Raw genomic sequence first — 25,125 nt, 5'->3', positions numbered from 1 at the left:
CGGAATTCTAGAGGTATTTTAGTACCATAATGTTTATGTTTTAGTGTAGCCCCCATATAGCCCGATCTCTTTTTGTAATTTTTTTTTTTTTTTTTTGAAATTTTTCAAAAGTCAGATTTTCCAGATTTAGAAAAAGTCGACTTTTTGATTCTTATTACAATCCCATATATCACCATATTATAGGTTAAAGGATGAAAATTATTGCTTTCGAAAGTCTGTAGAATTAAATTCAAGTCAATTAAATAAAATTTACAATTTACAATAATAAATTAAGTTATTTTCATTTTTAATTTGATTTGATCTAGACATACTTTCAATGTTATAAGTTTATGCAAGTAAAAAAATATTCATTTCATTTTTTACCCAACGTTTCGATGGGGATTTCCATCTGTCTCAGGGATTTACTTTATTGAAATGTGGCAACGACATTATAAAATATACGAAATGAACAATGTTTATTTTGTTCTATTGCAATGTATAAAATATACTTAACTTGAATTCAAATATACTAAATATACTAAATATCAAAATAAATAAAAAAAAAATAAAACAGTTTACACACAATTTACCTAATTTAAATTAATTCAGTATTGTATTAAGATAATTATATAAAGATTACAACATAAAATTAATTTACCTTATTACAGTATCTAATTTTGATTTAATATAAATTGCAATCAATTAAATTAAAGTAAAATAATATACAGATAAACTAAATTGAATTAAAAAACTGCATTAAAGGTTTTTTCTTCTCGTTTGAAATGATTAAAAACTAATTTTATATAAATAGCCTCGTTGAGGGTATATTTATGTCGACTTAACCAACCCTGACTATTTGTTTATTGCTTTTTTTCATTTGTGCTCCACAAAATTTAAAACTCTGTCTGGAGTTGCAATTACAAGAAACTTGGTACAAAATTTTGTTTGTATGATCATTAATGTATGTTAGTATGTTTTCACTGGTAATTTTCTTTATTTCTTTATAAGCTCTAAATTGATATGAGTGTCTGAGTCTTTTTTCCCCCCAAATATTAGTTTGCAGTCAGCTCTATTAAGCTGAAAAAAAGTAAGTGAATTTTAGCCCCTTTGACTCACAGCAAAGAAGCGAACGCTTCTTGGTTGTACGAGTTTTCAACGTTTGCTACCTTCGAAATACACTGCTTTGTTGGCCAAGTTTTTACTAGCATGTGCTGCTTAAACGTAGTCAGTTTCCCCGCTCATGGAACAAACTGATCATACGATTTATATAGCAGCTAAACATGTTTCTTTGCTACACAGTTGCAGATTTTACTCTGTCCGAGACGGTCGTACATTTACTAATCGCTAAACTAACCGCCTTGGATTTTTCGGTTTAAGCTCGGTCTTTTGTTTTAGCTTAACAACAGTTCCTGCTGCCACTTTGGATTATCCTTCCAAATTTAAAAATAACAATAAGAAAAATTTGTGGATTTACTTTTAAGTTTGCCAAATACATTTAGCTTTCAAGGTAAGACTTTTGGCTGCAAATAATACAATATAAACACTCGGTTTTAAAAATTGTGGAATTTCAGAAAAAAAAAAAAAAAAAAACTTTTTTTTTTTAACTAAAAAAATATAGAAATTTGAATGTGGTCATTAAATATTGATGGAAGTGAAGTGTGTCAAACAATGCAAAAACAAATATTAAAAAATTTAAAAAAGAGTGAAATCTTTATAAAACTGATGAAGTCTAATTCGTTAATGAGTTAAAAAAAATTATTATAATATTTTAAAAATACTAAAGTTCTTCGAAATTATTGAAATGTTTGTTTTATGGTGAAATTATAAATTATAATTTGTAGGATTAAATAGGATTATGTTTCCCAGGATCTAATTGTTTCATATTTGAATGATCCGTAAAACGTTAAACAGGATCACGAATTGTTTTTGAAACTTCTTTTAATTTGAGATGCAAGTGTAATGATTTTATCAACCTTGTACTTTAAAAATGGTATCAAAAGCTGGATGTTTTAAAGAAAAACTAAAACTAAATTTTAGTAAAAATACCTTAAAATTATCAAAAAATAAAAAAAAAACAATTTGTTCCACAATGTGAAATCTTTGATGCACCCTGGATTTATCTCTGAGAACACCGACAACTTTCTCAAATGGGCCCAGCAACAAAAAAATTGCACGTTCTTCTAAAGGCACAACTTTAAAAGCACTTCCAAAAATGTCCTCCCAAAGATGTTCTTTATTTTAACTGCACAGAAAGTTCATTTGAGTTATTTTTTTTATAACTCGCTGTTTTCATATTTTTAATAGAATTAATAAAATGGTACAAACTATTTAAATTTTGCCGAAAAAATTATTGATTTCTTTGTAGAAAAATTGCAAATTTTTGAAATTATTTTATGTCAAACGTTCCAGACAAGCGTTATAATGCATTAAAAATCATAAAAAAATAAAAATTGTTTATTTGTCAAAATATCACAAAATTTCTTAATTCACATACAAACCACTAAATTCGCATCACACCTTAAAAAGTGATGCAAATTCATTGCAACGGTTGTTGATATGGTGGACATCCGTCCTATGACAAGTCCATATTAAATTCATCGCTTCTGCGCCAATTTGGCACCACTTCCGGATCCAAAAAGAACATTTTCACTACTTTTTTAAAGAAAGAAGTTCACCAATGTAGTATCACAATGGACTGAATAGTCTAAGTGAGCCTGATACATCGGGCTGCCACCTAACCTAACCTAACCTCACTACTTTTTTGGCGACGCTTTTTTTGCTGGGTGGTTAAATCTCCCGGCCATACAGACATCACTTCTGGTTTTCCGCCATACAAAAATACTATATTGATATCTCATACGTTTTTCGGCAATTCGAAGTTGAGTTTATGATAGATGGCCCTTGCCACAGAACTCCCATTGTTATCAAATAAATATATCCATTATCCTCCATGGTCAATGACAAGCTCAATTTATTTATTGTAGTAAAGGCTACCCAGCTACCCAACAAAAAAAAATGGAAGTTGTTCCACAAACATTTCTTTTAAAGCCCATCCCAGAATCCTCCATCGATTTTTTTCAACTTCCGATGCAGTTCTTTTGGACAAGTCCACAAACATTTCTTCTAAAGCGTATCTTGGGATTCCCCAATGATTTTTTTCTACTTCCGATGCAGTCCTTGTGGACAAGTATTAGAAAGTATGTAATCAGACTATTTTAAGTGCAAATTTTGAACAATTAAATTTCACAAAAAAAAAATAGAATATTAAAAAAAATAGAAAATTAATAAATAAATAAAAAAAAATAACCTGTGCCGTTTGACTTTTTCGCTTCCATGGAAGTTCTTTTGAGAAGGGGTTTGCAAATTACGAGGATTTTTAATTTTTTTGTTGATTTTTAAATATATTTATACGAAAATATATGCCGAAAATAAAAAATAAAAACGATGCAAAACATAAAAAAATATTTTTTTAGAAAAATATTTGATAAAAAATTACCTCTGGTGAGATTTGAAACTGCGTTTCTTATTTTATCGTTCATACTAATAAAGAACATCTCGAGAAGCAATTAGAATGTAATTCTTTGGTGTCGTATTACGATCATATAACAAATATTTGAATTGACCTTTCGACGCTTTATGTTCAATGGCGTTTGTGGCTGAGTGTGCTAAGGCTTTCTATTATGGTGCCATCAAACCCAGGTTCAACCCCTGGTTGGAGCGAAAAAGTTTTTCAAATTGTAAAAAATTAGGTAATAGGAAAATAATAGTGTAATAAAAAATATGGTTGAAAAAAATTAAATTGGTTGAAAAAATTTCTTTTTCGCGTTTTAAATTTCTTAATTCAAATTAACTTCCAGGGCACAACTTCTAAAGCAATGCAAAGGATCTAAAAAGGGAGTATTTCCGTCCTATGACAAGTCCATGTAAAATTCATTGGAGATGATCCAAGTTTGCACTACTTCCGGATCACAGATTGGGGATCCAAGCTACTTTTTTGGAAGCTCTTTTTTTGCTGGGTATATGATCATAATACCATAAACATTTTCCGTAATTTTTGACCTTCAAAATGTCAATATAAACATTGTCTGCGGTTGTATCTTTTCATTTTTATCAAGCTCTTGCACAATCACAAGTATAAGTTCGAGGAACATTCAGTATGCCCGTATAAGTTCTTGTAGCTCTTATGGATACGATATTGAATACGTTAAGTTCCTTTAAGCTCTCAAAATATTTCTATTTCTATATTTCTGAGGGCTTCTGCTTTAGATTCTTCCAGTCAATATTTTACGACTGTATATATTCCATTTTTTAAATTGTACGAATTTAAAAAAATTGAAACTATTTATCATTAATTTTTATGACCACGTTTTGTACGTAAAATTTGTGAAACATACTGGAGATAAGGAACGGGAGCCACCGTGATGCAATAGTTAGCATGCCCGCCTTGCATACACAAAGTCGTGGGTTCGATTCCTGCTTCGACCTAACACCAAAAAATTTTTCATCGGTGGATTATCCCACCTCAGTAATGCTGGTGACATTTCTGAGGTTTTCAAAGCTTCTCTAAGTGGTTTCACTGCAATGTGGAACCATTGAGCTTAACATGGAATCGGACAGCACTCAGTGATAAGAGAGAAGTTCACCAATGTGGTACCACAATGGACTGAATGGTCTAAGTGAACCTGATACATCTGGCTGCCACCTAAGGAACATTTCATTTGACTAAAAATAATAGTTAATGTAAAATAAAAATAAATTAATTTTAGTATCAATTTAATGAGATTCAATTACAAAATCTATCAATATTATGTAGTTTGAGACCTTCAATGTGGCCATTCAAATAATGTTTAAACAAATAAGGACATCAGTTTCTAGAATTAATTAAATTTTTAATTAATTTATTAATTGTTGGTGAAGTATGCAAGCAGCTTTTACTATCGTAATAATTTTCAAAATTAATCGATTCGGTGACGTATCTACGATGACCTTGTTCTAATTTCCCAATATTTTTGAATATGTATTATAAGTTCTTAATTTATTATTCACACAGAGACACACTTACTTATTATTCTTTATTCGATTTCACAATCCACTTGGTATAATTGATATTACTATAAATTTATAGGAAACTTGAATGCCAACTATTAGAGAATAAAATTTCGTCGAGATATAAAATAGGGATATAAAATATAAAATTTTATTATAATTCGATGATACATAAGTTGAAGATTTTTGAATCATATGTAAAGTAACATACATATGATTCAAAAGTTCTATGCTTTTAAGTAGTGTGCAATATAGCCGATATGTTCTATGAATCATCAAAAGCTCTCAAATTCGATAGATAAAAATCTTAAAATTATTCGGAACTCCAACTGAATAATTTTAAATTTAGTAGAAACTCGTGACAGCTTTTTAAAATATGAATGGATTTTACAACAGTTCATATGAGGGATTCATAAAAAGTGGACCCTATCCGGTGTCAAAGATTGTGTCTTTACACTAATGATTTTGGTATAGATTCCGAGCCAAAGAATCGGAAAATATAAATAAGGGTAAATCTAAGGCACAATTCTATTTTAAATTTACGTTTTGCATATCAAATTCTAGGAAATAATTTTTAATTTGACATAAACTTAAATTTACAAATTTACACTCAACTTCAAGTAAAAAACGTCTTTAAAATAGAGATATCCTTTTTTAGTAAAGATGCAAAAATACATCAAATGTAAAGAAAATTTCATGACTTTTAAAAAATTTTTCTAAACTATTAAAGTCAAGTCAAAATTTTCTTTCATGTAAAGATACCCATTTTTAAGTCAAATCACCTAACTATAAAGACAAAACGACATCGTTGAAAAGTTGTTTCGACTTTTGGACAAGGAAACAAACTCTCATATCAGAGAAATGTGTCTTCTATGCTAAGAAAAATTCGCATTCAAATTCAAAAGGCATGGAATCTTTGACCTCACGACAATATTTTTTCAGTGCATAATCGAACTTTCTTGAAATCGAATAGAATAACAAATACAATTGAATATAATGCCTACACGGACGAAAAGGACTGTTTGTGTGTACAACTTATATGTTTGGAACTCACGTTTTTAACACAACATTTTTAAAGTACAAGCATATAATGTTCATAAACTAGTATAAATGTTTGGGACATAAAATGTTTGCAAATATAATATGCTTAGATGCAAACATATATTAATTTAGAAATAGCTTATAAACATATATGTGTTTAGAAAGAGAGACCTAGAGAGTATGCTGCAAGTAAAATAACGGAAGTAACCAATTTTTTTCTACCAGTGTATGCCCTAAGGTGAAACATAATATGTTTGAACAATACAAACAATATTTTATTTGGACCAATCCTGAAAATATATATGCTTGAAGCAAAATGTGTTTGGGGTATATATTACAGAAGCGATTTTTTTAGGATGCAGGGTTATATCGACTCTTGATGTGTTTTGAGCTGATCAGTATATAGAGAGTAGGTTAGGTTAGGTGGCAGCCCGATGTATCAGGCTCACTTAGACTATTCAGTCCATTGTGATACCAAAGTGGTGAACTTCTCTCTTATCACTGAGTGCTGCCCGATTCCATGTTAAGCTCAATGACAAGGGACCTCCTTTTTATAGCCGAGTCCGAACGGCGTTCGACATTGCAGTGAAACCACTTAGAGAAGCTTTGAAACCCTCAGAAATGTCACCAGCATTACTGAGGTGGGATAATCCACCGTTGAAAAACTTTTTGGTCGTAGCAGGAATAGAACCCACTACCTTGTCTATGCAAGGCAGGCATGCTAACCATTGCACCACGGTGGCTCCCATATATAGAGAGTAAGGTGTAGGGCAAATATTTCTAGTAGACCTATTTTCAAAACACCACAATATATTAAACTTATAATTTACCTTATAATACAAAATTTTCCATATTTACTTCCATACTATAGTTAAAGATTTAAAATAATTATAAAGCTCTAAGTCATTCGCTATTCTATGATCTCACCATTAGACTGGTCCCTCAGAAGTGTCACATTATTTGAACTTACGTAGCCTTAACGCAATTATTCATTTGTTAGCGGATATTAAAATATTGCATCAACCCCAACAATATAAACAAAAATAAAAATAAAACAATAAAGAAAATTATAATCTATTTTAGTAATTATTCTCTCCCATTTACTGGCCTTTTCACTGCCCTTTTAATGGATACACCTTATTTCTATTGCTTTGGTATAATGTTTTAGACATACATACATACTATTGTAATATTTTACAAACGAACTTTATAACTTAAACTCACAAAATAATGAGAGTTGTTAGTTCATCAAATAACAACAACAACAATATGAAAAACACTAGTTGTTGATTTAAGTAGCCTCTCTAAGTGTACCACTGCAGTGTTGGGGCCCATTACTAAACCTGTTCGTTAAGTTTACAGCAGAAGTTTTGCAATCGATGCTGCAACAAGCAAATGTTGCTGGTACTACTTCAACACACACACCGACACCCAAACACTAACTCATGATGACAAGTTGTAACCATGAATGCAACAACAAAGTACATATGTCTGCAAAGAGGCAAGCGTAATCATAGTAGCATGTGTTTTTGTTATTACTTCAAAAAAATGAATTTTTACAGAGAGCGAGAGGAAACCAAAAAAATCGTATGTTAGTCCCGGAATTGACCAAAAATGTGTGGTATGGTGTGTGTGATGTGGTTTAAAGACAAAATCTCTGCTCAGTAATTAATACAAATACTAAAAAGCAAAATTTTGTTGCTGCCATGACTGAGAGTGAATGTTGCCCATCTTAACTGAAGCTGTTACCGCATACATTTGCCCCATTTTTGCCTACAAAGCCACAACGAAAACAACACAACAACGTTAAAACTGAACATTCCTCAACCATGACAATGATGACAACCAGGAGGGATGCTGCAAATGCAAGACAATTCTGCATTTTAGATGCAACTGTTGGCTTTATTCACCGATCGTGTGAATTTAGTGAAAGTGTTGAAACTGTGTCACTGTTGCAAAATTAAATCCAAGAACACTGAATGTGTTGCTGTAAGCGAGTTCAGATACGCTACACAGAACAAAAAAGTCTATCGTTAAACTGATGCAATATTTTACTTATTTACAAAGCAAACAATTATTTGACTTTAGTTTATTTTTTGGAGCCACCGTGGTGCAATGGTTAGCATGCCCGCCACGCATACACAAGGTCGTGGGTTTGTTTCCTGCTTCGACCGAACATCAAAAAGTTTTTCAGCGGTGGATTATTCCACCTCAGTAATGCTGGTGACATTTCTGAGTGTTTCAAAGCTTCTCTAAGTGGTTTCACTGCAATGTGGAACGCCGTGGTACTCGGTTATAAAAAGGAGGTCCCTTGTCATTGAGCTTAACATGGAATCGGGCAGCACTCAGTGATAAGAGAGAAGTTCACCACTGTGGTATCACACTGGACTGAATAGTCTAAGTGAGCCTGATATATCGGGCTGCCACCTAACCTAACCTAGTTTATTTTTATTATTTTTTTAAAAATTTTCCCTAACCCAATGTTTTAGAAACATAATATTCAGCACCTCATCTTCTTCATTTATAGAAGGGCAACCCTGTATATAATTAGCTCATATTACCCAAACTTTTCTATAGAAATAAAATTTTGACAAAATTTTCTATAGAAATAAAATTTTGACAAAATTTTCTATAGAAATAAACATTTGACAAAATTTTCTATGGAAATAAAATTTTGACAAAATTTTCTATAGAAACAAAATTTTAACAAAATTTTCTATAAAAATAAAATTTTAACAAACTTTTCTATAGAAATAAAATTTTGACAAAATTTTCTACAGAAACAAAATTTTGACAAAATTTTCTATAAAAATAAAATTTTGACAAAATTTTCTATAGAAATAAAATTTCTACAAAATTTTCTATAGAAATAAAATTTTTACAAAATTTTCTATAGAAATAAAATTTTGACAAAATTTTCTATAGGAATAAAATTTTTACAAAATTTTCTATAGGAATAAAATTTTTACAAAATTTTCTATAGGAATAAAATTTTTACAAAATTTTCTATAGAAATAAAATTTTTACAAAATTTTCTATAGAAATACAATTTTTACAAAATTTTCTATAGAAATAAAATTTTGACAAAATTTTCTATAGGAATAAAATTTTTATAAAATTTTCTATAGGAATAAAATTTTTACAAAATTTTGTAAAAAATAAAATTTTGACAAAATTTTCTAAAGAAATAAAATTTTGAAAAAATTTTCTATAGAAATAAAATTTTGGCATTGTTGTTGCTTTTTATTGCAGCTTAAAACCATACATTGAGTAAACTACAAGTGTAGCTTAACCAACAGAGGAAAAGAATGTTTGTCAAATTTATTTGGGCAAAGCCCTATAGACTGCAAGATGGTTGGATGGACGCACGTTTCGGAATTACCACATTCCTCATCAGCATCCTCTACTTGCAGCAAAACTATCAACCAATTATCAGAATAAATTCAAAAAAATTTTCTAGAGAAATAAAATCTATAGAAATAAAAAATAAAAATAAAATTTTTACAAAATTTTCTATAGAAACAAAATTTTGACAAAATTTTCTATAGGAACAAAATTTGGACAAAATTTTCTATAAAAATAAAATTTTGACAAAATTTTCTATAGAAATAAAATTTTGACACATTTTCTATAAAAATAAAATTTTGACAAAATTTTCTATAGAAATAAAATTTTGACAAAATTTTCTATAGAAATAAAATTTTGACAAAATTTTCTATAGAAACAAAATTTTGACAAAATTTTCTTTAAAAATAAAATTTTCTATAGAAACAAAATTTTGACAAAATTTTTTATAGAAATAAAATGTTGACAAAAATTTTTATAGAAATAAAATTTTGATTAAATTTTTTATAGAAACAAAATTTTGACAAAATTTTCTATAGAAATAAAATGTTGACAAAATTTTCTATAGAAATAAAATTTTGACAAAATTTTTTAGAGAAATAAAATATCGACAAAATTTTCTATAGAAATAAAATTTTTACAAAATTTTCCAGAAAAATAAAATTTTGACAAAATTTTCTAGAGAAATAAAATTTTTACAAAATTTTCTAGAGAAATAAAATTTTGACAAAATTTTCTAGAGAAATAAAATCAAAATATTGGTTTCCCTCGCAGCAATAAAAGGCTGCCACCATCATATTGTGTAAAAATATTAAATAATTAAATAAAGTAATAAATTTTAATACTATCAATTACATTTAAACAAAATTAAATTACAATTACGACTTAAATGAATTTGAACTAAACTGAATTAAATTATACAAAATAATTAGTTTATACAAAACAAATAGTTTAAATTAAAATAAATAGTTTACCATTAATTAATTACTTTCAATTACATATAAATAAACTACATTTAATTAATTTAATATTAATTTGGATTACATTCAATTAGTTGAAAGTCTTAACAAAAATCAAACTATTTATACCATATAAAAAATATTGGAAAATAAAATTCGTTAAATTGAACTAAATAGTAATAATATTAATAATTAGCACTTTTTTTCAAATTCAGTATTTTGATCTGAGGATGGTTCACAACATTCCAGTTATTTGAGTATCTAGAAAATGTGTTCAGATTTAATGGAAACAAAGTCAATTATTTAATGCCATCAATGACTGTCAAAATTGTCAGCTAAAATGTTTAAATACTTATAAATTTATATACAAACAAAAAATTGCAAAAATAATTAATATTTTTTTTTCATTTCATTCATTTTCACACCCAATTAAAAAGGGCCACAAAGACCAAATTAGTTTTTTTGTCTAACTACAAAACACTTTATTGGTCATTAACGGACACCTAGGTATTTAAAACAAAAAACAAACAACCACAAAAAATTTGAAAATAATCACCGATAAAGGTTTAAGTTTATAACCAATAGGGGTTATTTCATCTTACAAAGGGGCAGAGATTACAATAACTTTGGCAAATTTGCTAATATTACAAAGGCGGAGAAACAAGTAGGGGGTTTCTGAACCCAAAACATTCAAGTTAAATATTTTCATGTTCAATTATCAAACTTTTTACAAGGTTATCGTGCAAAACCAAAACAAAAAACAACACAAGAATAAAAACCGAAGCCATACCTCAAAGCCAAACACATCCCGTAAAGAAACCACAAACAATTTTGATTATAATATCCAACAGAGCCATGAGTTTAATAACAATTTACAACAATAATTTAAGTAAATATTCATCAAGCTACGCAACAGATTTCAATTATTATCATCTCTTTTTAATCTTTTGTAGTTGTTTTTTTGTTTGCTCATTTGTTCCTTCTTTCTTTCTTGCTGTTCATTGGTAAGGAAGTGGGAGAGCAAGAGGTTTTATAATGGCTAATAAAGTACATTGTAAAAAATTGTTGATTAATATAGGGCCAGATTTTTTTAAGTACTGCACGGTATTGCCAGATTGAATTTGACTAAAGTGACGTTTCTTTAATTCACAATGATTATTTATTGTGATCGATTTTATCGATAAGATGAAAGTCGTAAAGTATCATAAATCATCTCTCTGGCAAATATTTGTTCCTATTTGAAAAATTTCTAGAATAAAAATGTATGATTTTTCTTATTTTGTGTAAATGTATTTAAACAGCTGATGTCAGTGTTGCCCATTTTTATTTGTTCAAAGTAAACCAGTTCTCTGTTCTTAGTCCATCACGGTGTGGCTATCAACGAAAAAAAAAACCTATAGATACATTAAAATGCTAAGTTCAAATTAATTTAATTAATCTGCCGTTTAAATAGAAAACCTAAATTGAGCTCAAAGTATCCTGTGATACCACACAGGTAAAAAATATCACCAAAATATTTCAATTAAACTTTTAATAGAATTTTCAAAAATATTTAATCAAAAATTTAATCGATCCAACAAAACTTTAATTACTGGTATAAATTAATTTTTAATTGAATTTCAACTATGTTTTTAATTGAACTATGGTTATTGATATGAAGACATTTCAATTAAAAATTAATTGGCTAAATGATTTTTGTGATTAGAAGCAACAATAAATAAATAAATATCAATGAGTGTTGCCTATTTCTATTCTATGTTTAGCCCAATATGACAAGAGACCTTCTTTAATATCCCCATCCGATCGACTTACGTTTGTTTGTTATGGTTTTTAGTGAAAAAAAAATTTCTGTATGTAGAGCTCCACCCTACCTTGACCAGGGACAAGGTAAATCATTGCCTTACATTAGCTACATAAACACAATCTAAAGACATCACGTCACAGGAGATAATTCAATTTTGACAAGCTCTTTGAACTTGACTGATTTTTTTCTTCATTGTATGGTGCAGCATTAACATTTCACATCAAATGCTCTGACTTGCTGGAGTGGTGTCTATCTGGCAAGTATACACATATTAATTGTCTGCCAAGCAGTCTGTCAGCTAGTCTCGTGTCGGCTTAATAAAAAAGTAAAATTAAAAAAAAAATAAATATTGAAATGAAAAAATATACATTTCGGCATACGGCTTTTTTGTTGACAGCTTGAAGCTGGGAGATGTTAGACAGGGCATTTTTTTACGCATATTTGAGGCCTCCCTGAGCTTAATTAACATATCAAGTCATAGATCAACTTACACATGGTGGGTGCGTGTGTGGTTTTGATAGGAACCTTCAACAAGAAGAGAATAAAAAATCAAATTTAGTTAGATCAAAACTATTTCTGCCGCAAATGGGAGATGTGGTTGTGAATATTTTGTTCTTAGGTCAAGACAATATTTTTTAGTATAAGATTCAAAATCTAAGTTAAAAAAGGCTGACTTTCAAATTATTGAAAAATTGGTGGTTTACTGAAAGGTTGATTAATTAGAATTTGCTTACATGTTTTGTCTTGTAATAGATAGGAACAGTAGGAATCTCGCACCCACCAAGTGTATATAATCAACCTAGAGATTATTTAGTTCTTAATAGAGGTGTGCTCGTGAGTGAATCACGCGTGTTACGAAAATTTCGTGTTACGCGCACACCTCTAGTTCTTAATGCAAGCCAACCAATTTTGAGCATACGAACCATAAGTCTACAGTTATGTTTATGATATAAAAAATTTACAGTGGAATTCCTATAAAATGATACATAATTTCCAAAATAATTGATTTAAAGGGTGATACGGTCAAAATTTGATCAATACAAACTTGACGTATTTCTTTCAATTTTGCATTTAAAAAACCTGAACACCCCTCATTTTGAAGGTGTGTGTGTGTAGAATGTTGCTCCTATTTTGATTTTGGAATTCACTCTTCAGTTGTCAAAATGCCGTCCAAGCGAGAAGAGCAGCGTATCAAAATTTTGCTCGCGCATCGCGAAAATCCGAGCTACTCGCACGCAAAGCTGGCAAAATCGCTAAAAGTTGCCAAATCAACCGTTACAAATGTAATTAAAGTGTTTGGGGAACGTTTGTCGACAGCCAGGAAGTCTGGATCGGGGGGAAATCGAAAACCGGAAGCCGCTGAGACGACAAAAAGAGTTCCCGGTAGTTTCAAGCGAAAATCTAACCTCTCTCTCCGAGATGCCGCAAATAAGCTGGGTGTATCGTCTACAATCGAGCCAATAAACGAGCCGGACTATCGACTTACAAGAAGGTAGTGACTCCAAATCGCGATGATAAACAAAATACGACGGCCAAAGCGCGGAGGCTGTACACGACGGCTGTACACGACGATGCTGACGAAGTTTGACTGCGTGGTAATGGACGACGAAACCTACGTCAAAGCCGACTACAAGCAGCTTCCGGGACAGGAGTTTTATACGGCAAAAGGAAGGGGACAGGTAGCAGATATTTTCAAGCATATAAAACTGTCAAAGTTCGCAAAGAAATATCTGGTTTGGCAATCCATCTGTACCTGTGGCTTGAAAAGCAGCATTTTCATAGCTTCCGGGACTGTCAACCAAGAAATTTACGTGAAAGAGTGTTTGAAAAAACGTCTGCTGCCTTTCCTGAAGAAACACGGTTGTTCCGTACTGTTTTGGCCGGATTTGGCATCTTGCCATTACGGTAAAAAGTCCATGGAGTGGTACGCCGTCAACAACGTGCAGGTGGTTCCCAAGGACAAGAACCCTCCCAACACGCCAGAGCTCCGCCCAATTGAGGAATACTGGGCTATTGTCAAGCGGAACCTAAAGAAGACCAAAAAAACTGCTAAGGACGAGCAGCAGTTCAAGGCAAACTGGCTTTCTGCGGCGAAGAAGGTGGACAAGGTGACTGTACAAAATCTGATGGCAGGTGTCAAGCGTGAGGCCCGGCAATTCGGATTTGGAAAAGCGAAAGCCTAACTGAATATTTTTCCTGAATTTTATACTAATTGAACTTGAAAAAGAAATTTAATTTGATTAATTTGATTGAATAAACGATTTCACCGATTTACACGCATTTTCCCTTGACCAAATTTTGACCGTATCACCCTTTACCTCCACACTAAGCCTAGTGGTCTTCTAACATAGCTAGTTTATTTAATATGAAATAACTGTACTCTATTTCATTATGCGGGTAGCAGATGGAAAATACTATTGACTTTTTTTGAGTTATATTTATGATAATGAATTTCCATTCTCAAACCAATTTAAAATAGAGCGAGTTAATGAAAAATTTACAAAAAAATGTGAAAATGATTTTTGGCAAATTTCTTTCGAATTTGCTTTAATATATTTTTGATAGTAGATAGGGACAGTAGGAATCTTGCCATCCGCACCAACGCAAAACTCATATCTATACAAGATAATGATATTATAATTTTCCAATTCCCATAAAATACAACTCAATTTTAAAAAATAAGTCATATTTCCTTAAATTAAGCAAGTTGCCCTTCTAGGCTATCTAGTTTATTTAATAGACATTAACTGTAATCTCTATTATCATCCATATAGCTTTCTGCTTTCTGGTGGTTTTTGTGGCTCTTGGCAAAAACTAAGATTAAGTAAATCTTGCTATCAAGGCCAAAAATACCAAATGTTGTCTTTTTTTAGCCTTTAACTAGCATCATTTACACAAAGCGGAAGCGAAGTGATGGGAAAAGATGAACATGAAAAGAAACAGCGTAACTCGGAACATAATTTGAATACAAAATCATTGTTGTAGCTCTACAGAAATGGCTGGTTTGGTGGCAGTAGATATATCAGTGTGTCGATGGTCAGGTTTTGTGCTTTTTGATATTATTAAAGTGAACCAGACAGTGGCATTCCATGCCACTCAGCCCTTGCTTTGTAAATGTCCATGTCCCTCCTCTTCGCTAGATATTTACAAGGTTTACCATGGCTAAAACTTTGTTGATGATGATGGAACGAACAACGAAAAAGAAAATGAATGAAGCGATGATTTTAAATTAAGCCACTATAGCTTCAAGGGATGCTGTATTCACAGTACATACAAAAAAAGCTAAAGATAATGAGCGGATTTTTGGGATTATATGTCGGATATTAAATCTGTACAATTTTTTTTGCTACATTTTTTTTGAGCCACACTTTTTGTGTCATAATTTAATAAAACAAAAATCATGCTTTAGGAATTTAATTTTTAACTAGCAAATTGGCGGATTTTTTTAATCTTTCTTTTTTTCATATTGGGATCAAAGATGTGAAACCAATAAAGTGTTAACAGTTTAATTCATGCATAAAATTATATTCGATAAGCATGTAGGTTGCATTCATATTGAAATATAGCTGAGTTTGGATTAACATATTAATGAGACATATACCATTTTGTTGTTTTATTATCGTTTATTATTACAATATTTAAACATATTGAATAAATGACTTTGTGTGTCATAAAATTTAAGCCGTCATAATTGGTAATAATAGCAGCAGCCACTGTAATTGTTGGTGAATGTTAAAAAAACGAATACCACAAATCTGATATCATCCACCTTCGTCATACACATCCAAAAATAGTTCAAAAAAATATCAATCAGCCTTTTCACTAGTATTAAAAAGGAATAAAATTATTGGTCGGATGCCATTGGAACCCAAAGGACTCTGGCATTCTTGATTTTCCGGGGCTTTAATGTAGAAAGACTGAAAAAAGTTAATGATTATCTGGTACTGAAACAAACGAGAAAATGAGTACTCACGTGAGAGTATATCCCAATACTTGCTCATATTGTACTGAATCGTAGATTATAAATGACATGGATGGTTCAAAAAGCCACAAACAGTGTTACCATTGTGCGACTTTATTAATTTGTTTTTTGTTTTTTTTTTGATACCCTGCGCCACACTGTGGAACAGGGTATTATAAGTTAGTGCATATGTTTGCAACACCCAGAAGGAGACGTGATAGACACATGGTGTCTTTGGCAAAAATGCTCAGGGTGGGCTCCTGAGTCGATATAGCCATGTCCGTCTGTCCGTGAACACATTTTTGTAATCAAAGTCTAAGTCGCAGTTTTAGTCCAATCGACTTCAACTTGGCACAAGTATGTGTTTTGGCTCAGAATAGAACCCTATTGATTTTTGAAGAAATCGGTTCAGATTTAGATATAGCTCCCATATATATCTTTCGCCCGATATGCACTTATATGGACCCAGAAGCCAGAATTTTACCTTGATTTGCTTGAAATTTTGCACAAACATAACACTTGGTCGTATAGTCAAGTGTGCAAAATTTGATTGAAATCGGTTCAGATTTAGATATTGCTCCCATATATGCATATTTTTCGCCCGGTCCCAGAAGCCAGAATTTTACCCCAATTTGGTTGAAATTTTGCACTAGGAGTACAATTAATAATATAGATAAGAGTGCCAAATTTTATTGAAATCGGTTCAGATTTAGATATAGCTCCCATATATATCGTTCGCCCGATTTACACTCATATGACCTCAGTGGCCAATCTTTTACTACGGTTTAATTGAAATTTTGCACAGGGAGTAGAATTAGCATTGTAGCTATGCATTCCAAATTTGGTTGAAATCGGTTCAGATTTAGATATATCTCCCATATATAGCTTTCGCCCGATTTACACTCATATGACCACAGAGGCCAATTTTTAACTCCGATTTAGTTGAAATTTTGCACAGGGAGTAGAATTAGCATTGTAGCTATGCGTGCCAAATTTGGTTGAAATCGGTTCAGATTTAGATATTGCTCCCATATATATGTTTTTCTGATTTCGACCATATTTTTTTACTAACATTGTGTTTCACCCTAGTGTTAGCGACTTAAATTTTGAGTCAATAGATTTTGTAGAAGTCTATCAAATTCTGTCCACATCGAGTGATATTTAAATGTATGTATTTGGGACAAACCTTTATATATAGCCCCCAACATATTTGACGGATGTGATATGGTATCGAAAATTTAGATCTACAAAGTGGTGCAGGGTATAATATAGTCGGCCCCGCCCGACCTTAGACTTTTCTTACTTGTTTTTAGTAGCATTTGCAAACCTTTCTTGAGCCTTGCGGTTTTTTTTGATATCCTAAAAAAGTAGAAGTCTACACATTTTCTGAGAGCCATCAAGGTGCAATGGTTAGCATGTCTGTCGTGCATTATAAGGGTAATGGGTTGTATCCCAGTTTCGACGAAACACCAAAAAGTTTTTCAGTGGTGAATTATCCCCTCTCAGTAATGCTGGTAACATTTCTGGATATTTCAAATCTTCTCTAAGTGATTTCAACTCAAAGTGAAACGCCGTCAGGACTCGGCTATAAAAAAGAGCTTCCTTGTTATTGAGCTAAACATAGAATCACAATGTCATGAATAGTGTAAGTGAGCCAGAAAAAACGCTCTGCCACTATACCTAGCAGGTTGGCAGATAAGTCCCCGGTCTTACAAAGAAAAACACATTTTTTTTTGTCAAAATTCGGTTTTATTATTCAACATAGTTCCCTTCAAGAGCGATACAACGATTATAACGACCTTCCAATTTTTTGATACCATTTTGGTAGTACTCCTTCGGTTTTGCCTCAAAATAGGCCTCAGTTTCGGCGATCACCTCTTCATTGCAGCCAATTTTTTTCCCTGCGAGCATCCCTTTGAGGTCTGAGAACAAGAAAAAGTCGCTGGGGGCCAGATATGGAGAATACGGTGGGTGGGGAAGCAATTCGAAGCCCAACTCATGAATTTTTGCCATCGTTCTCAATGACTTGTAGCACGGTGCGTTGTCTTGGTGGAACAACACATTTTTCTTCTTCATATGGGGCCATTTTGCCGCGATTTCGACATTCAAACGCTCCAATAACGCCATATAATAGTCACTGTTGATGGTTTTCCCCTTCTCAAGATAATCGATAAAAATTATTCCATGCGCATCCCAAAAAATAGAGGCCATTACTTTGTCAGCGGACTTTTGAGGCTTTCCACGCTTCGGAGACGGTTCACCGGTCGCTGTCCACTCAGCCGACTGTCGATTGGACTCAGGAGTGTAGTGATGGAGCCATGTTTCATCCATTGTCACATATCGACGGAAAAACTCGGGTGTATTACGAGTTAACAGCTGCAAACACCGCTCAGAATCATCAACACGTTGTTGTTTTTGGTCAAATGTGAGCTCGCGCGGCACCCATTTTGCACAGAGCTTCCACATATCCAAATATTGATGAATGATATGACAAACATGTTCCTTTGATATCTTTAAGGCCTCTGCTATCTCGATCAACTTCATTTTACGGTCATTCAAAATCATTTTGTGGATTTTTTTGATGTTTTCGTCGGTAACCACTTCTTTCGGGCGTCCACTGCGTTGACCATCCTCCGTGCTCATTTCACCACGCTTGAATTTTGCATACCAATCAATTATTGTTGATTTCCCTGGGGCAGTGACCGGAAACTCATTATAAAGCCAAGTTTTTGCTTCCACCATATTTTTACCCTTCAGAAAACAGTATTTTATCAAAACACGAAATTCGTTTTTTTTTTCCATTTTTTTTTTGACAATAAGAAAAGTTGCTTCACAAAAGGCGCTCTATTTCACAAACTCTTCAGAAAACAGTATTTTATCAAAACACGAAATTCCCTTTTTTCCATTTTTTTTCACAATAAAAAAAGTTGCTTCACAAAAGACGCTCTATCTCACAAACTAATTGACTTACAGACGTCAAATTTTGACACTATATAAAAATAAAATGCATATTTACTATATAAAAATAAAATACATACTAGCGACGCCATCTATGTGTCAGACCGGGGACTTATCAGCCAACCTGTTGACCTAACCTAAATGCACAAATTAGAAACATTTTATACAAACGGGAATATACCGCTCGCTTAACGCTTTATTTAGAGTTGTTAAGTTTTATTTTTTCGTTGCAATCGCTGTCATATGATCAGCTTTTGCCAATTAACGTTTTATGTAACTTTTTCAACGGTAACACTGGTCACGAAAATACGAAATTCAATTCAAGTTACTGTTTGTAACTGACTCTTAACGAACAAACCAAAATGAAATGTCAAAACAAAATAATCATTGGAACTGAAACATTTTTTCGCTGAGAGAAACGGCTTCATACTCATACTAGCTACCCCATACAGAAAAAATATTCCGTAGTTAAACTAACGCTAAATTTAACTTATTTTTATTGGAAAAAAGTTATTTGCTAGAAGTTAAATTTTATTAGTTTTTCTGAAATTTTCCACAACTTAATGAAATTTTACTTTTTTAAGTATGCCTCAAAAATTTTATGAACTAAATGTGGGCATAAAGTTCAATGACCGTACACATAAGTTCAATATGAACTAAAGTAAAAGAAGATTATCGTAGGATTCCCAATAATAGTAAGAATGAACGAATGTATCATATGGTTAAAATGGTCATGATTTGACGCCAATGATTTTCTTCTTCACTTTATTTAATTTTTTCTTTTATGAGAGGATGTAATTTCGTGAACTGCAGATAAAAAGTACAAAAGGGCATTAAATTTTCCTGGTTTTAACAACGCTTTGTGGAAATCTCAAAATAAGGAGTAAAATTTAGATCAATTTTCGTGCGAGGTAGTTCATTCTTTCTATAAAACAGTTTACTTTTTTTTCGGTGCATGTGTACTATTTTATGTATATCTAAATGCATATAGTTTTGCGTTCTCTGGTATATATCATCAAAACTCATTTGATAGTAGATCCTGTACATATATTTAATATTGATCAAATTCTTTTTTGCCCCTTTTTGGTTTAATTCTCATATATGGGTTTGTCCACTTATCTTGTATTTTAATGGTTTACACCATGGATGAATAATTACCAGCATACTGCAGAACTCAATTTGGTTTTGTTGGTAATTGATTGGCTGTAATTAAACGGTAATTGGGATCAATTACTTTGCTGTCCATTATAATAGGCTTTAGTACTAGTCAAGAGCCAATATTGCAATAGGGAAACCCGAGGAAATAAAGAACAATAAAAGCTAAGCTCATATTATAAAATCGTCATGCCAATAGTGGGAAATACTTAAATTGTATATAAAGTGAAAAGAAAAACAAACTAGAACGGAAAATTTCTACATATTAATCTGGGTATTATCTACAGAAGGAAACATGAATCTCATTCAAAATAATTTATTAATAGCACATAAAGAAAATTACAATTAAATTGTTTTCATTGTATATTTAATTATTTTCATATTTAATATAAACGCCGATTAATAAAGAAAATCGTTTGTTGTATTATCTAAGGTCATAAAAAATCTACAGCCTATTAGTGTTATCACTACTAAGTTGGGATCATGTAGAAATGGGGATCATTGATATTGTATCTAACAATACAATTTTTATAGAGGTTTCATGTATGGGTATCATTAATATTTTTACTAACTATATAATTGTTATTAATATTTAATGTGGTATAAATACAATAACGTTATGGATTAGAGGATATAATAAGAATTCTCGATTAATTATTCGCACCTATAATGAACATATAAAAAAAGGAAAAAATAATAAAAAAAAAAATTCGATTAATTATTAGAACCTATAATGAACGTATACAAATGAAAAAAATAATAATTTAATTTATTTCCCCAGACAATAGACTTTCTTTATTTTCAATAGTGAATTGTATATTATAAAAATCATTACATTAAAAATTGAAAATAAAGAGAGTCTCTTTCCAGGAAGTTTCATAAATTGCAACTTCCACTTACCCATTGCTGGAATATCCTTTTCCGGCTATATGTTACAATGTTTTAAGTTTACAATACATATTCAGTCAAGTTTACCATACATGTCATATTCATAGTGTCGTGGGTTTAATACACTGAAACAAATATTTTCGTGTCTTTCATGTCTTTAAAATACGAATGCAATTTTTGCTTAGCATAGAAGACGCATTTCTCTAATATAAAGTTTTTTTCCTTGTCCAAAAGTCGATAAACTTTTTAATGAAGTCGTATTGTCCTTATAATTAAGTGATTTCACTTAAACATGGGTATCATAACATGAAAGAAAAAAATGTTTGGGCTAAGGTCACCTTGACTTTAATAATTCAGAAAAATTCTTTAAATTTAATGAAATTTACTTGAAACATAGCACAATTTCTACTGGAAGTCGAGTCAGAATTTGGAAAATAAAGTTGTTGTTAAATCGTTTTTATAGGACTTTGATAGCATATGAAGAAAAAAAGCTGAAAAAGCGAAAAATTAAAATTTACTTCCCAGAAGCAAGTACACAAAACCCAAATTTAAAAGAGAATTGTGTCTTAAAATTATCCTTACTTGTATTCTCCGCTTCTTTGGCTCGGAATCAGTACCAAAATTTTTAAAGTAAAGACAAAATCTTTGGAAACGGACATGCTTTTTTTTCAGTGTACTAAGGGAGCCACCGTGGTGCAATGCCCGCCTTGCATGCACAAGTCGTGGGTTCGATTCCTGCTTCGACCGAACACCAAAAAGTTTTTCAGCGGTGGATTATCCCACCTCAGTAATGCCGGTGACATTTCTGAGGGTTTCAAAGCTTCTCTAAGTGGTTTCACTGCAATGTGGAACGCCGTTCGGACTCGGCTATAAAAAGGAGGTCCTTTGTCATTGAGCTTAACATGGAATCGGGCAGCACTCAGTGATAAGAGAGAAGTTCACCAATGTGGTGTCACAATGGACTGAATAGTCTAAGTGAGCCTGATACATCGGCCTACCACCTAACCTAACCTAACCTTAAGCCCGGTTTCTCAATGTCTTGCTATTATTTATCGTATCGATAATACGGCTGATGCCATACAAAAATTTATTAATCTAGATTACCGGTTATGTATTAATCCGAGTATGAGAAACTGGCCATAAGAGTCATTGAAACCATAACCAAACCATGACCGAACCCAAAAAAGATTAAACTTATCAATAATGCTGGTGAGATTGAGTTCCCTAATAAATAAAATTATTATAAATAAAATTAATTAAATAATTTTTAAATTAAATTAAATGTGTAATAAATGAAATATAACTACATTCTCTTTCCTGATGGGTTCAATTTTTTTTGGAGTTGTGTACCAGTTGTGGGTTGCCATTATAAAACTTCGGGTCACTTCTATGTCAATTAAACCTGAAGAAAGACAAATTTAATTAAGTGAAACTAAATTAATTTAAATGTTATTAAATTATATTAAATCGCAATTATAGTTAAATAATAAAAGATAAATCATTGATTTTTTAAATAACTATAAAATATCGACATTATTTAGATAGAGGTATGAACCAATAAAGTAACAAATAAATTTATTTTTTTAAACTTGTTGGTTTTTATTAATTTAAGCAATGCAAATCCCTTAAATGGCCGATTTAGCGAGTTACAATGAATTATAATGAAATCCTAAATTATTAAAGAAAATCACATCTAAAAAACTCAGCTCATTGAACCATTTTGGACCAAAAGAACATTTTCCTAATTATTTGGTTACACTTTTTTGCTACAAAATTAAATTTAAAAAAAGAACTAAATGTAATCCATTTTTTTTTTTTTTCAATATTAAAAAAACACATATTATAAATAACTTTAATTTAATTGCCTTTAGATTTTAAATTAATATATTTTAACTGTAGCTGTATTTTCAAATTATTATCTTAGAGTTTATGTATTTTTTTCTGAAAGTTTCTGAAATTCAACAATCTTTACAAAATGTATCCAGAAGATCGAAATGGCCAAAACTCAAAATCCAATTCTAAATAGTAATATCCTAATTCATCGCTTTATATATTTCTTTACGTTTCTCTTGCAGATGATGTTCGCACACCCAACACCTCAACAACGTGTCAGCATTCGCGAAGAATTGCGTGAACCCGAAAATGTTGAAGAAATCGAGCGTGATATCAAGACCATTCGTGAATGGTTGAATACCCAACCCCATTTGCCTAAGGATATGGATGATGCCCGTTTAACGAATTTCTTCCGTGGTTGCAAATTCAGCATGGAAAAGGTGAAAAAGAAGTTGGACATGTACTACACTATGCGTAATGCCATTCCCGAATTCTTCACTGATCGTGATATTGCCCGTCCAGAATTGGATATTGTTTTGGATTATGCGTATGTTCTTGCATTATAACGTTCAAGTGAACTTTTTACTATCTCCCATATATGCCTTATTTTTATTTTAGTCAAATCGCCACATTGCCCGGTATTACTCCCAATGGACGCCGTATTACTTTCATTCGGGGCATTGATTGTGATTTTCAATCTAGCCAAGTTAACGATGCCATGAAGGTTGCTCTTATGTTGGGCGATGTCCGTCTAGCCGAAGAAAGCGTGGGCATTGCTGGTGATATTTTCATTTTGGATGCTGCTGTTGCCACTGCTACTCATTTTGCCAAATTCTCACCTGCCGCCATTAAAAAGTTCTTGATTTGTGTCCAAGAGGCATATCCCGTTAAGGTCAAGGAAGTCCATGTCTTCAATACCTCTCCCTTGGTAGATACCATCTTCAAGTTTGTCAAGCCTTTCGTTAAGGAGAAGCTCATTAGCCGTGTAACCTTCCACAAGGATTTGGAGAGTCTTTACAAAGATGTGCCCAAAGATCTCTTGCCCAATGAATATGGTGGCAAAGCTGGCAGCCTTGATGATATAATTAAAAAATGGAAGGTTACATTAACCCAATACACTCCATGGTTCAAAGAACAAGAATCGAAAAAGGCCAATGAAGCTTTGCGTCCAGGTTCACCAAAGACCAGCGATGATCTTTTCGGTATGGAGGGTACCTTCAGACAATTGAATATCGATTAAAGCATCACACCAAACCCCTTGCCAGGATATCTAGAGAGTCATAAAAGTATCAGCGACCTTCGACCTTGTCACATTGACTTCTACATCTGCTGGTTCAAACATGTACACTCACTCATATACCCGGATAGCTGATTTATGATCCTTGAGAACTACATCTCCATGGTCCATGTCATGTGGGCTCGGTTAATTTACGTATTATAGCTTAATTTTGTGTTTAGGTTTTGTTTTGTATTAACATTATTTTTTAATTAAAAGCCTTAACTTTGTTGCTCAGTTCTCATACACATAGACAACATATTCAAATTTCATTTATACCATCATTCTTCTTTTCATAATTTTAATAAAAAAAATTATACCAAATAAAAATATATATCAATAGAAAAAAAAACAACGTTTTGTTATGAATTTCAACTTGGGGGAAAAGAAAGGTGATTTCATCCATTTTTATGTTCTGAGCTTTGGTACTTCAGCTTGTATCCAGATCAAGGAACTCTGCGACTATGGTGGGATATTTCCAGAGTGATCTGGTAGTGCTATGAGCAGTGGTCGGACTACAGTATCCTCATGAATGCTGTTCACACTTGCCTGGTACGCTGCTTTATCTAGAGGCTCTCTTTTGTAGCGCTGGATATCGCGCTTGAGATGATATCAACCCTTACATTCCTGGGGGTCTATCCATGAGATGGTGGTTTGGATGATTTCTGCTATAACAATCCAGAAGATACTGCTTTTAAAACATGTAGTTGTGCCTAGGCACAGGGACGATCTTTGTCTCCACATAAAGGTGATCCAGGGGTGTTCTGCGGAGACATCCAGTCGCAATTCTAAGGGCTGCGTTCTGACAGGTCTGTATGTTATTCTACTGCGTATCACTTGTCCGAGGTGTCCACTCTGGAGCTGCATAGTTTACCAGTAA

At 32.0% G+C, this 25,125-nt stretch overlaps 1 protein-coding gene across 1 annotated transcript; it reads left to right on the top strand.

Moving 5' to 3' along the window:
- The first annotated feature begins 1,267 nt into the window (after nt 1–1,267).
- On the top strand, nt 1,268–24,600 carry LOC142221241 (alpha-tocopherol transfer protein-like). The gene is made up of 3 exons (XM_075290899.1): nt 1,268–1,486; nt 23,212–23,516; nt 23,588–24,600. Exons 2-3 carry the CDS (start codon nt 23,212–23,214, stop codon nt 24,207–24,209), a joined length of 927 nt encoding a protein of 308 aa, XP_075147014.1. The 5' UTR covers nt 1,268–1,486; the 3' UTR covers nt 24,210–24,600.
- The last annotated feature ends 525 nt before the right edge of the window (nt 24,601–25,125 follow it).

Source organism: Haematobia irritans, chromosome 1, assembly GCF_050003625.1.
Source record: "Haematobia irritans isolate KBUSLIRL chromosome 1, ASM5000362v1, whole genome shotgun sequence".
Classification (NCBI taxonomy): domain Eukaryota; kingdom Metazoa; phylum Arthropoda; class Insecta; order Diptera; family Muscidae; genus Haematobia; species Haematobia irritans.
The sequence above is the reverse complement of the archived record's forward strand: the minus strand, read 5'-3'. Positions and strand labels throughout refer to the sequence as shown.